At 37.8% G+C, this 13,683-nt stretch overlaps 1 protein-coding gene across 1 annotated transcript in view; it reads right to left on the bottom strand.

The window, feature by feature from the left end:
* ITGA3 (integrin subunit alpha 3) overlaps positions 1–13,373 on the bottom strand; it is a 76,700-nt gene extending 63,327 nt beyond the window's left edge. The window contains 1 exon segment of the mRNA XM_026710890.2: positions 13,011–13,373. Coding sequence (XP_026566675.2) covers positions 13,011–13,243 — 233 coding nt within the window. The 5' untranslated portion in view covers positions 13,244–13,373.
* Positions 13,374–13,683: the final 310 nt, after the last annotated feature.

Here is a 13,683-nt window from a genome sequence, read left to right as displayed (position 1 = left end):
TTGGGGGGTTTTTTGCAGACATTTCATTACCCAAACTAGATAACATCATCAGTGCTAGTAAGGAGTGCAGTTTGCTGTAAGTTTATATTCTAGTGGCTTGCCTGTCAATGTTGATGGGGATGGTCTTAGAAATCCTTGGTTGGGCTGTTTGCTGTTGGCTTCTTTGGCAGTTTCTTCATTGGGGTATTGATTACTTGATTCTGGTCTGATGTTAATCTTGGAGTTAATCAATGCTGATCTGGGTGCTGATTGCTGGTGGAGTGGTGCTTGAACCACTCCACCTTGCTGGTGGGAAGAAACCTTTTGGGCTGGGTGATAGCCAGGCACATTTTGCATTTGGCTGCTTAATTCAAAAACATAATCTTTAGAAGTGAAGTTGTTATGAAAATGGGGTTGGAGGGCATCTCACCTTTGGTTACTGGCCCTGTTCTACTTGATCAAAGCATCCTATTAAACACGATGCTTTTCAGGTGCCAAAAATGCTTCATTTTTTGTTGATTTTACCCATAAATCAGCCCAGCAGCCTCCTTTCTACCAACCTGCAAGTTTAATTCAAATCAAAAAGCCCTGCAGAAGAGAAATCCAAGCTTAGAAAATTGGTTCTGGATCTGATTCAGATTAAACTCTTGGGATGTCCCTTCTTGGCACAAACATAAGAAGAATGCAACCACCAAGCAAGCAAGGAAATACTCCTTTTTAGTTCATAGGGATGCTTGCTTTTCCCCTTTGGCCTGTCAGGAAGCCGCTCTTATGCCAGCAGAAAAGTCCAGAAGTTCATCAAATCTTTGGAATGTCTCCATGGAGGCTTCTTCAAGTTCAGCAGCAGCTGCTACTGTCATAAATCACTACAGTGCACAAGATATCCTTATTAAAAAGGGAAGGAGAGAGAAAATCTCCAGCTGTCTCAAAATTATAAAAGCAATAAAGCCTGAACTTTCCTCTGTTTTTTTTATAGCTTAGGGAAAAACTAAGTCAATTAGGGAATTGATCAGAATGGCTCCAGGTACAAAATATGAACTGGGGATCCAATGACATTTCCTTGCAAGATCTCTGCAGGTTACTGCAACCTTATTCTTTCAGTTGCAGCCTGATCTACCTGCATGTCATCTGAATGAAACTGAACCCCAAATTCGGTTTTCAATTCCTAGCTGAACATCCAACATGTATCCTTAAGAATGGATTAACTGCTGGTTAGACGCTCTTCCTCATCAACTAAATAATCAGCATCTGAAGAAGCATCAAGAGATACCAGTTCACAGAGAAGATTAGCGCTCTTCCAGTTTGCAGGGCTACGGCGGCAGGCAGGAATCCGTGATCGTGCATGGTTTCTGCCTGGGCTCGCCGCTGGAGCGCCCCGAGCCAGCTGGCTTCGGGGCTAAGCCACCCCATAGAGGTGGTGAAGAGGGGGGAAATCACAGCAGGGTCGAGGAAAGCCGCATCTTTCCTCCTCAGCTGGCTAAACTCCCTTTCCCGAAGGCGGTAAGAGCAGCGGTCAGAAATGTCCATCTCAAAGAAGCACTCATTTGGAAAAGAAAGTGCAGGAGGAAGTTAAGAAGTGAAAGTTTTGGCTGACCGGGAGAAGAAGCAACAACTAAGGTATCCTGGAATTTAAATTTTATAAAAGATACAACGCTCCCAAAGAAGACTCGGAAGCAGTGAATGAAAGCGAAAAGGGAAAGTTTTTTTTTCACTCTCCTTCCTCATGTTGACAGCGAAGAGAGATGAATGAGAAATTGGAAAAATCCACTTTGGCACCAATAGGTAATTAAACTGGAAATATAATTAAATGCCAAGGGGACAACAAAGATTTCTGAACACTATTTTTTTTTCTTTGCTATAAGTGGGAAGGGAGAGGAAAAGAATAAGGGCAGGATTTGGAAGGAGGAGTCTGCCTGGAATTCAAAAGAATCTAAAGTTAAATCTTAATAAGACTTCTAAAAGATACATTTTAACTGAAACTTTGCAACTAAATAGTAACCCCTGGAAGAGAAAGTGAAAAAAGAAGAAAGTGTTAAAAGAAACAGCTTGTGTGTATTTGGATTGCTTGGTGACTTTGTGACTTTTGGAAATTATATTTGAATGACTAAAAACAATTGGGTGGTTGTTTAAAAAAAAATCTACAATGGCTTCACTTGTGGATGAACTGAAAATGGAATTTAAAAAATATAAAGAAGAGGAACAAGAAGGGAAGGGTTCTTTTGGCTCCGTTTTTCAATTCTTAGAAATGGCGATCTGTACCTATGAGAAACTACAAGAAAAGACTGTGCAACAAGAAGACTGAGACAAAGAAGAAGCTATCTTTAATGAACAAGTAACTTTATCTGGGAAAGAAAGGGGAAAGGGAGGAAAGAGAATGGAGAATTTAAGACCTAAAAAAACAGCCAAAAAGGGGAAAAATAATGTGAAAAGTGGATATAATGTTAGAAACAGAAAAGGGGAATACAGAAGAGGGAAATGGAGGTGGAGAGACAAGGGGGTAAAAAGGGGAGAGAGAAGAAGCAAGGGAGGAAGGAAGGGAAGAGAAGTTACAAAGGTTTGGAGCAAGATGTAAAGAAACAGGATTTATTCAGAGATAATGGGTGAAAATTTAACTGAAAAAGTGATTCTGCAAAGGTACATAAAATTGTATTGTTATATTTGTATTAGAAATAATGTTAGAAAATTGGAAACAACATATGATTAAAAAGTGGGATAAAATAGTCAGTGTAGTTCAGTGAAACTTTTGTGAACAAAATAAATGAAATGAAATAAATGAGAGAATTGAATTAGGAAGGAATGGGAACATTTTAATTACTCAATGTTTTATAAAATATAAGTGAAGTGGGGGGGAAGTAATTATGGAAAGTTTATAAGTGTTCCCATAGAAGTATGATACCTATTTGAAAAGCAATGTGTAAAATGTCTAAGATTTAAATGAATATTAGTATTAATGATAGAACTGAATTGGTATGGATTGTTGTTTTAATTATATATTCATATTTTTTTCTCTTTTTAAAATACAGTGTGTAGTTTTAGAATGTACCAAGCAGAATCTGAACGTAAGTTATGTATTATATTAAGTGTTATAATTTTAGGGGAAAGATATAAAGGCGTCATACTCTAATCAGTGATTACAGGAGAAATTTTGTTTAATGAGAAAAGATGATAGATAGCTGAAACAAGACAGACAAAGAATATAAGTATAATGATCTGAATTGAGATGAAATAAATAAAATAAAATTAAGAAAGTTAAAAGAGGGGAGAAGCTATATAGAAAATGTAGAATGGTTATAAGATATGGAATGGTATATAAAAATGAGCATGAACTTGAATTTGTGTCTGTATGAAGAGATGTAACCCGGGATCAAGCTGCTTTCAAAAAAGATGCTTTATGTTTTTATGTTTTATGTTTTGTTTGTTTATGTTTGTTTTTAAAAATCAATAAAATTTTCAAAAAATAAAAGAGATATCAGTTTATGGAAAAATGACAAAATACCTATGCAGGAGGAAGTTATCAACTTCCTGTACTGAAATGAGTAAACTGTGCTGAAATGAGTAAACTGACATTTGAAATTAGAGAACAAGAAGATAAATATATAAATATATGATATGGGAGTTGTTTTATCAATGGATGGATAAAAAGGCATGGTAATGTAATAGACTAGATAATTTTGTGATAGAAATCTAATAGATTGATATAAAACATAATATAGATATATATAACCACTGGTTGAAAGTATAACATAAATTTTAAGATAGAACTTGGAACATCTCATATAAAACGATGGAATAAATAGTTTAGTCATGGATGATTAATAACTGATAAATATATAAACATATGTTAGTTTGACAATGTGAAGACTGATATAAATTGTGAGTAAATGACTACAAAAGTATAGCTACGTAAAAGATACGTAACCAACTGACACACTGTATGTATATAAAATGAAAGAGGATTTTTTGTTTTTGTTTTTGTATGTGTATGTTTGTGTTTAAAAATAAAAAAAAATATTTTTTTTAAAAAAAGAGATACCAGTTCAGTTGTAGCATGTACCTTTATATACTGAAGAACCCCATCTCTCTCCCTAGCATCTAAAGCAGAATTTCCCAACCTATCCAGCTTTGCAGGCTGGCAGGGGGGCAGGAAGGAAGAAGGTGTGATGGTTCTGTGCAAGCAGCGGGCAAGTTACACGCGCAGTGGGTAAGCATATGCACAGCTCTATTTGCACAAGTATTGGGTATGTGTGCCAGCCATTTGCACAAATGGAATGTGTGCGTGCCTGCACACCTGTCTACTGCTTCTGCAAGTGGGGACGTGCACACGCATGCGAGGCCTAGTTCCAAATGGTTCAAGGCCCAGTAATGGGCTGTGGCCCAGGGGTTGGGGACTCTTGATCTAAAGGATCACTTGGAGAGAAACTCCATTTGTAATCTTAGATATCATGGGGAGAGACCCAATTTCGTTTCTGTCAGATGACTGCACAGCAGCAAATCCCATTATTTATAACCTAATTTAAAAAATGAGGGTGTTACAGTCCACACCATATCAGGGAAATGTTTTTAATGCTCTTATGGGATATTGCTTTCTTTGTGTAAACATAGTGAAAGCAAAACCTCACCAAGCATTAAAAACAGTATACTCAGCCACTGAAATCTGCCAGTTATGATTTATTGCTTAGCATTTCATGTGATCAATAATGTTAGTTAATAACCCATGGCTGAAATAAATTCTGCCTTGACACATTCTGCAACTCAGCCAAGGTGCACTAGTGAGCCAACTAAAAATAAGGTGTTTGTTTTTTTTGCCCTCTCTACAATAATGAAAGTGACATAACCTAACAAGAATAAAATAAAATAAGATTGCTATGCACTTTTTCACTGAAGCTACTTCAGAAAATATTGACCAAAATTGTAAAGATGGGAAGAAGCCATAAATGTATTTTGGGGCATCATCTCATTTTATATTTGTTGCAAATTCTCAAAACGGCTCACCTAATCAAGTGGTTTCATTAACTTTAGTTTTATCATACTATGGATACATGCCATCCAAAACTCCAATCATAGCTTTCTAGATCTAGTAATCTTGTATCTCCTAATATCACCTGTATTATATTGTAGAAAGAAAATGAGGAATAGACAAAAATGGTTAAGATATGCTGATTTATTAGAATATTCTACAGATGAAATCAAATTAAAATCTAGAGAAGACTTGGCACTAGAAGCCAATTGCCAGTGGTTTTCGTATTTGCAATTCCCAGAGACATTTAAAGATAAGAAACTTAGATTTTGAAATGGAACTATGTACAAATGATGAACAGTTATTGCTAACATTTAGAATCTTTTGTTAAAATTGGAAACAGAAGATGAACTACGGTAATTAAAAATTGTATGATAATTTGATCAAAAAAGGTTCAATATAACATACAAGTTGATCAGTGGCAAAACATATGGATAAAGGGTTTTGCGTTATGTTACAAGCTCCAAGAGAACTTTTACAAAATTATGCACTTCTCTCCAGATAAATTGGCTCAAATGTATAATGGATCTCCAAATAGTTGCTGGCAGTATAACACTGAAACACTTTTGCTACTTTTGGTGGACTTGCAAAAAAGGAGGCAATATAGAAATGAAATTAGTAATGTAATTCAAAAAATCATGAAAAGTGTTTACAATTCAGACCAGAAACTTTTTTGTTAGCGTGTATGGATAAAACATTGGAAAAATCATATGGTGTTTTATTGTTAAGTTTGATAACATCAACAAGATCTCTAAATGTTTAGCATAGGAAGGACCCTACAGTATAATATCCACAAAAGAGGAATGGTTAATAAAGATGGCAAAACTAGCTATTATGGCCAAGTTCATAGCCCTCGTGAGAGAAAAATCACTGAAGAAATTCACCTATAAATGAAAGCCTTTTATAGACTTTTCGCAAGAAATGGAGAAAACCCCAAATTTGACTCATGGATTTGAGAATTATTTTTTTTTTAATTTAAAAAAAATCTTTCTACTTTTTTGTGGGAAAATAAACATTATATTACTGGCTGGAGAATTCTGGCAGTTGAAGTCCGCAAGTCTTAAAGGTGCCAAGTTTGGGGACCCCTGTTATAGAGCAAGCAGAAACTATTGGACATAGGCAGAACCTCAAAACCAGACTCAAGCTAGGAAGGCCTTGATAGACTACTTGACAACATGACCCATCTTTTTTTCTACATGACCCATCTTTTTTTCCATAGAAATATAGAACAGCACTGTTTCCCCTTATGCCATGTCCCTCAACAGAGAGCAAGTGAAAAGGACTCCGCCTCCTTGGCTAACTCACAGAATTTTCTGAGCTTTGCTGGTGGGGGGGAGAACAAAGGAGCCATGGGCCACTTTGGACTGCTCCTCACTCCCCATCATGTCACCAAAAGCCCTTCAGAGAAGAACTCACCCGTTGACCACGAGGGTCCCTCAGCCAGCCTTGCCTCACTATCCCCTGTCCTTCCCTAACTATTCACTGCTATTAAGAGCTTTTAAAGTTCAGCCTCTATTCCGAAGCAGCCAATTGATGCTCACCAATTGGACTTTGCTGCCAGTCATTTGGACACAGTGGCCAAACGAAGACTGAAAATAGGGCAGGGATATTGTCCATCACAATTATGTGACTGTATATGATTGCCACAGTGAGGCAGTGTAGGAGTACAGTAGTGCCAAAGCAGTCACAACTATGCCCAATGTCAATCCTACAGGAGTAATGGGTCCCAATTTTGGACACATTCTTTATGTTAGCCCATTTGACCTGCATTGATTCAAAAATTGTTGCCCTGTGACATACTGTTTCATCTAAGTAAAAGTTACAAAAAACAGGTGAGTTTTATGAGTATATAGATAATCAGCAACAATAGCTCAGAGTCACTTTATCAATGAGATAGGTGGCATATAAATTAAAAAAATAATAAACAAATGTAAAACAATACAATACAGTACAATAAAATACAATGAACACAATAAAAATAAATAAAAATCCTAATTACGCTAGCCAACTGGTAATAATTAAAGCGATACAGATTATCCAGATATATTCCATCTGGTTTTCTTAGCTATACTGTAGAAGTCATTTCTTTCTTCTGGGATGATTTTTCAATTTTGAAGTCCTACACAAAGCCCTGATTTCTGGTGGTCTCCCATCTAACTGTTGACTAAGATCTGCCTAGATTTTTACTTTATATCAACCATATTTATAGTTGTCATTTTTCCCCTGACAGGGTCACTATATCATTTGAAGAGTTACTGACACAGGAAATTAGAGCTGTCACTTTTCTTGTCTACACCAGAAAAGGCTTTAATTTTCTTTCTGGCTGGAAAAACCCATTAAAAGCAACAGAGCAGTCCACTCCTTTGTCACAGAGATATGGTAGCCTTTGTTTAAAAATGAGAATCAAATAAAACATTTTTTTAAAAACCACCCATCAACTGAAATATAATCTAGAAAACTATGCCTTGCGTCAATTAACATTAGTGAAGCTAGCCTTGATTTATACCAAGTTTTAAAAGGGGTGTGGGGGGGGGGGGAGAATCCTCCCTCTTAAACATAATATGTATCTCCATGGAAACAGAGGCCTGGACTAAGACAGGGAGTTTGTTAATCAAGAAGGGGGTGGAATCTAGTGGTCTGTAAAGGTCTTTGTAAATCACATAAAGGTTGGCCAATCCAGCAGAAGAACTGCAAGAATGTTAACACGGCCATGAAAAAAATCACACCTTGTCTAGGCCTCCCTGTTAGTTAACAAGCCCAAACTGGCCACATATGGAGTCCCAACAAAGACACACTTTTCTGTCGTGCTACAATAATGCACTCGTGGGAGAATCAAACTTACAAAAACTCCAAAGTTGTTCCTTTTCTGCCCCAAGAGCTTTTGTACAGAAAAAAAGTATAGGTGTGCATTTAGATATAATTCTCGCAAAAATAAGTGAGGTAGTAAAGCTTAGCTGAAACCAGTTGTGATCTTCCCCACCCATTAAAATCACAATAACCAAAATTCACAGCAAATCATCAAGTTCTAACAGCACAATTTTTAAAGTTTTGATTTTTGTGTGCTTGTTTTAACAAATTAAGATCTGAGATAGGTGTGTAAGGCTCAAGTATGTCTTATATATATTTGGATTAAATACACATGCATGCACATGCCCAGCTTAAACATTTCATGAGTTCCCTTTCTGGTAATGTCATCACTGCATCCTCTTAGACTTAGAGTACAAGGACTCTATAGATATTTTATTTCAGAAAGCTGTCCTACAGATTGATTTAATTTAATTATTTATTTTCAAGGTTTTGCTCTTGAATTTCCTTTTCTAAATATAAACATAAAAGATTTTTTTTGTAATCCTTATGAACCTCTTTCAAGTTGCTCCTTTTGTTTCCAAGAAAGCACATGTAGTCCTCGACTTACAACAGTTCCTTTAGTGACTGTTCAAAGTTATAACAGTACTGAAAAATGTGACCATTGCTGCATCCTCCTGGTCATGTGATCAAAATTCAGACCCTTGGCAACTGACTCATATTTACGGCAATTGCAGTGTCTTGAGGTCATGTGATCCCCTTTTGCCACCCTCTGACAAGACAATGGGGAAGAATAATCTTAATAAATGCAGTGATTCAACTGTGACAAGAAAGCACATTAAATGGGGATTGCAGCTTGTTGCTGAGTATTTCCTTATCTGGGAATGTAGGAAGGCACTTTCCCCCTCCAAGGCGTATGAATTGGTGGCGCTTGGCTGGATTCTAGGGGTCATTATAAGTAGTAATGCAGCAGGCATCCTTTTCACATCTCTGCTCATACAAAGTACTAGAGCTCAGCATCAAAGACTGCATCCAGAAAGTGTAAGTTGCACTTAAATCAATATAAAAAGCAAAAGTTAATCAGAAAGAGTCCCATGGGCTACATAAATATTACATCTGCAACTGTTTATATACTTATTAAAATATGGTTTTTTTCTGAACAGATGTACTTCTAAACAAACTTGAATATGATCTCTTATAAATGAACCGTATAAAAACATGAAGAAAAAAAACCCCTTACCAATTGCTTGGCCCCAGTTTTTACTTTATGGGGAAATGAACCAGATTTTTAATTACAAAAATAACAGCACATGTTGGCTGTAAGTAAAAGTTCCAACTTAAGGTTATACTTTTAATGACATTAATTATTGCTAAACGTGCAATGTGCGGGATCAAATTGGCACCAGATGTTACCCCAATCTGTGTTCTTTTTCTTCTTCTCCATTAGCGTCTTATAAGTAGATAAGCTTGATCCCAAGCCTGCTTTCCAGCAAGAATTTCTTTAAACCAGAATTTCTCAAGTTCCAGATGGGTGGATTTCAATTCCTATAGCCATTGGGAGCCATACACAGATAAATAATTAATAAATGAACTCACCTTCTAGCATTGCCCTACTAAGAATTTGGGGAAGTGAAATTGCAAAAGTTGAGAAACAAGATTTTAAGCCAAGGATGTCCAACCTTGACAATTTTAAAACTGGTGTACTTCAACTTCTACTTGTGGGAGTTAAAGTCCACAAGTCTTACAGTTGCCAAGTTTAGACACCCCTGCTTTAACCTATACATTTTTTATCCTACAGGTATACATAATGAGACCATCAGTATGAATATTTGCTGTCATATTGTAATTATAAAAGTACTAGAAGGGGTACAGATACGGGAAGTTATCATTAAATTTATATAATCACTTACATTAATTTTAGATTTTTACCTGACCCCACTTATTTTCTGGAGTGCAGCTCTTTACCTGAAAATATTACCTAACTGGCTTTATATCTCTTTAAGAAGTATTTGACCACACATCCCATCCTAGCCCAGCCTAGGAATGGAGTTATGGTCCAAGGACAAAAGGAAAGCAGTAAAATGGAGAAATCTGCTTTAGCTCTATCGAATATGATCCTTCTGCACATCAGACAGGCAGGCAGTCAGTAGGATGGAATAAAGGAGAATGCACAAATCCCAGGAAATCACCTGCAAGATGAGGCTTGCATTTGCTACAACAAAGCCAAAGGAATAAAGTGAAAAGGATGCCTGCTGCATTACTACTTATAATGGCCCCTAGAATCCAGCCAAGCGCCACCAATTCATACGCCTTGAGGGGGAAAGTGCCTTCCTACATTCCCAGATAAGGAAATACTCAGCAATAAGCTGCAATCCTTCAAGAGATTAACAAAACAGGTCTGGCACCGACCATGTCCTTAGCATGCCCACTGTGGCGCTCTTTGCCCTGTTTTCAGTTTAGCTTTACTGGCACTAGGCACCCCATTGGCTTCCCTTTAAGTTACTAGAATATCCCTAAGGTCAAAATATTCTGGGGCATTGTGGGAAAGTTAATGGAAGAGCCACGTTCACTTAACAACTATGTTGCGAAACAATTGCAGAGATTCACTTAACAACTGTAGCAAGAAAGGTCATAAATTGGGGCAAAACTCACTTAACATATGTTTCACTTAGCAACAGAAACTTTGGGCTCAATTATGATTGGAAGTCAAGGGATAGCTGTACAATGATTTGGCATGAAAGTAAAATTCAGGAAACAGAAAAAGTTCAGGAGAAAATTGGTCTCTCCGCCCACTTTTTTTCTAGATTTCTTTTTTGGGTTTAACTGGGAATAATTTACTTAAGTAAGACCTGAGACAGACAGGAGATAAAGATTCACAATATCATACCTCTCTCCCAGATCCTTTCCTGTCTCAGCTGAGAAACATCAAGCAAGATATATATAACTGCCCCTCTCTTTGCAACAGTAAATCTCTTAGTCCATTTCTTGGAAGTCTGTGTAATCCACTTTTGGCCTTCCAATGAATGGTAAATATTTCTTTTTCTATCTTTTGATCTGCTGCATTCATTTCTCTCTTAGTCCACATTTTATATTATCTAAATGAAATTGGCTTTATTGATTCAATATATACTACAGTATCCAAACTGAGTTGAACACATGGTCATTTTAAGGACAAGCCCATGCAATTTTCAGGACAATAATGCAGAAGTTATTGCTATTCCTACCTAACCAAAACTAGGCAGCCTTATTTAAGCGTCTTAACGAAAAATCTAATAGCCATTTTGGTTTTCTTCTGAAGATAAAGTGGGATACATTTAAAATTAAGCAATTAAATTAAGTGTGTGTGTGTGTGTGTGTGTGTGTGTGTGTGTGTAGAGAGAGTGAGTATGTGTGTATGTGTATGAGAGAGAGAGAAAGAGAGAGAGGGAGGGAGGGAAGGAGGGAGGGAGGGAGGGAAAGAATAATCATTATTTTCATTGTTATATGTTTGAATGACTTTTGACTGAAGCTTCAAAAGCCAATAGTAGACTGCTGAGTAGACCTAATTATAAAACTCAGTATTAATTTATAAACTACAGCAGCCAGATTAGTTGATTCACATTAGTTTAACATGTAATGACACTCCATGTTACTGAGACAAGAAGGCAATTATGTTTCACAAAAGATTGATAGGCCTTTTATCTAAACTAGTTGTTTCCAGCCTGGCATCCTCCAAATATTTAGGACTGCAACTGCCATGAGCCCAACCAATGTACACAAAAATCATGAAGATGGGGATTGTAGTATAAACCAAATGAAGAGCTGCATTGAAGAAACTGGTTTACAGGCACATTCAACGAACATTCATCATTATACGCACGAAAGAGGAAAAACTTGGCTGTTTGGTATTAAAGCAACCTACACATTCTGAAGAATAGGTTTACCTTGCTTGCTACTGAATAACAAGACATACACGTTATGAGAAAAATTGATAAATTAGTACATATTTTAACATACTTTGGCTGAAGTTAGCTCAGATTAAATTTAAATGGAAATTTTATAATATTCCCCCACTCACAAATTCCAGCTTAAAAAGGTCAATTGCACTTTTCAAAATGTCCCTAGTGGCTACTGATTAGCAGCAGTTTTGAATAAATTCTTTGTTAATCATATGACAGTAGAGTATTTAAAATAGTTTCTTGGTTTTCAGAAAATTCTTACAGGAGGAAGGGGGAAGAGGATAAAATATTATATGCATTCATGAAACTAATATGACACCCTAATATCTCATATCCAGATCCGCACACATGGACAGAGGCTCCAAATTTCCAAGTTAAAGCTATAAATCACTTTATTCAGCAGAGTTCCTTCCATGTCCTGGAGCAGATTTCTCAACACTCTTATGGGAAGTGTAATTCAACACAGCTAGAGGGCACTAAGCGTAAAAAAGATAAATAAATAGATAAAACTCCAGCTAAATAAAAAACTAGAATAAGCCTAACAGGTGCACGGTTCAGAATAAATATAAACCAGTAAATTTATGGTCTGTGTGTGTGCACACACATCCGTGTGTACTTAAATGCTTGTTACTTAGCAGGAGACTAGAAACAGACTGCCTGCCTCCAAAAAAGGAATCAAAAGCATGACTTTTAATTGAAAGCAGACTGGAGAGACTATCTGCTTTTATGTTTGCGAAATGAATACAAAATTGGGGTGGGGGGGTGGGGGGGGTGGCATAGCTTTTTTTTTTCTTTACAGTTCAAACAAGTAGTGTTAAAATGAAAAAAATAAAGGATACTTTGTACTTAGCAGAATCCCACCCATATCTATTCAAAAGGAAGTCCCATTGAATTTTGTGAGACTTGCTTACCGGTAGAACAGAACTAAACCCACAAAGAATAACTGATATTCATCTAGATGCCAGGGAACTCTGACGATCCTGAAACCCAAATGATTTTTACTGATCACCACTGTGCCTGCTGAATGAGCCTGTGTAAATCACAAGCCTGCGTCTTCCTCGGTTCCGGCATACTTGCACATTAAGAACAGAATTAGCCCCAATTCAGAAAGCGCGGCGCGGCGAGGGGGTGAGTGGGAAAACCATAGTAAAAAGAACTTATTTCCAGCAGTTTCTTCCCACCCCACTCCACCAAAAATTGAAGCAGTTTTGCATTTCCCTCCCCCCACCCCCTCCGCCCATCCCCCGCTGTCTGGTTTCATTTCCACTTACAGGTATCTTTCCGGATTGAATTGATGGTGCAGAGCTACTGAGAATCCGAAGTAACTGTCGGGAGTTTTGCCTTTCTTAAGAACTACAAACTTAGTGTCCAGGTTGAAGGCAGCGCATCTTAGAGGGGCAAGAGTCAGCCACAGGGCGTATCCCAAAAGCACAAGCGGGCGCCCCCAAACCCGCTTCCTTTGCTCAGGGGCGATCAGGAGAAGCTGAAAGTGCGTAGGGGCCATGGCTTGCCAAATGAATTTCCCTCCTGCCAGTGAGCGCCCGTGCAGAATGTGGCTGGCTTGCTGGGAAAGCCGATACAGAATACCGCTGCTGCTTGGGGAATGTTTTCTCCCGCTGCTGCTCCGTTCTTCGCTCGCAGTGAAGACGCCCCAGTTTTCTCCCCGCCAAAGGTTTGATTCTAGTGCTTCTCTGGGCGGGTAATTAAAGGGAAGAGCGCGCGCGCGTCGTTACCACCCCTCCTGCTTCTCCTTTCTCTCCACCTTGCACACAGTCTAATCGGCTGGTTCTCCAGCACTTTTCTTCCGGGGGAAAAGAAACAAGAGCTTATGATCTCTTAAAGGGCCCGCCCAGGTTGGATACCTGCCCAGCACACAAAAGGAGGAGGAGGGACTGATGTATAGCAGTTAAGGTGTTGGGCATAAACTCAGGGAGCCCGATTTCA

Source organism: Pseudonaja textilis, chromosome Z (genome assembly GCF_049901715.1).
Source record: "Pseudonaja textilis isolate UNSWEBS1 chromosome Z, rPseTex1.2, whole genome shotgun sequence".
Lineage (NCBI taxonomy): Eukaryota > Metazoa > Chordata > Lepidosauria > Squamata > Elapidae > Pseudonaja > Pseudonaja textilis.
This window is presented reverse-complemented; position numbering and strand designations above follow the sequence as displayed.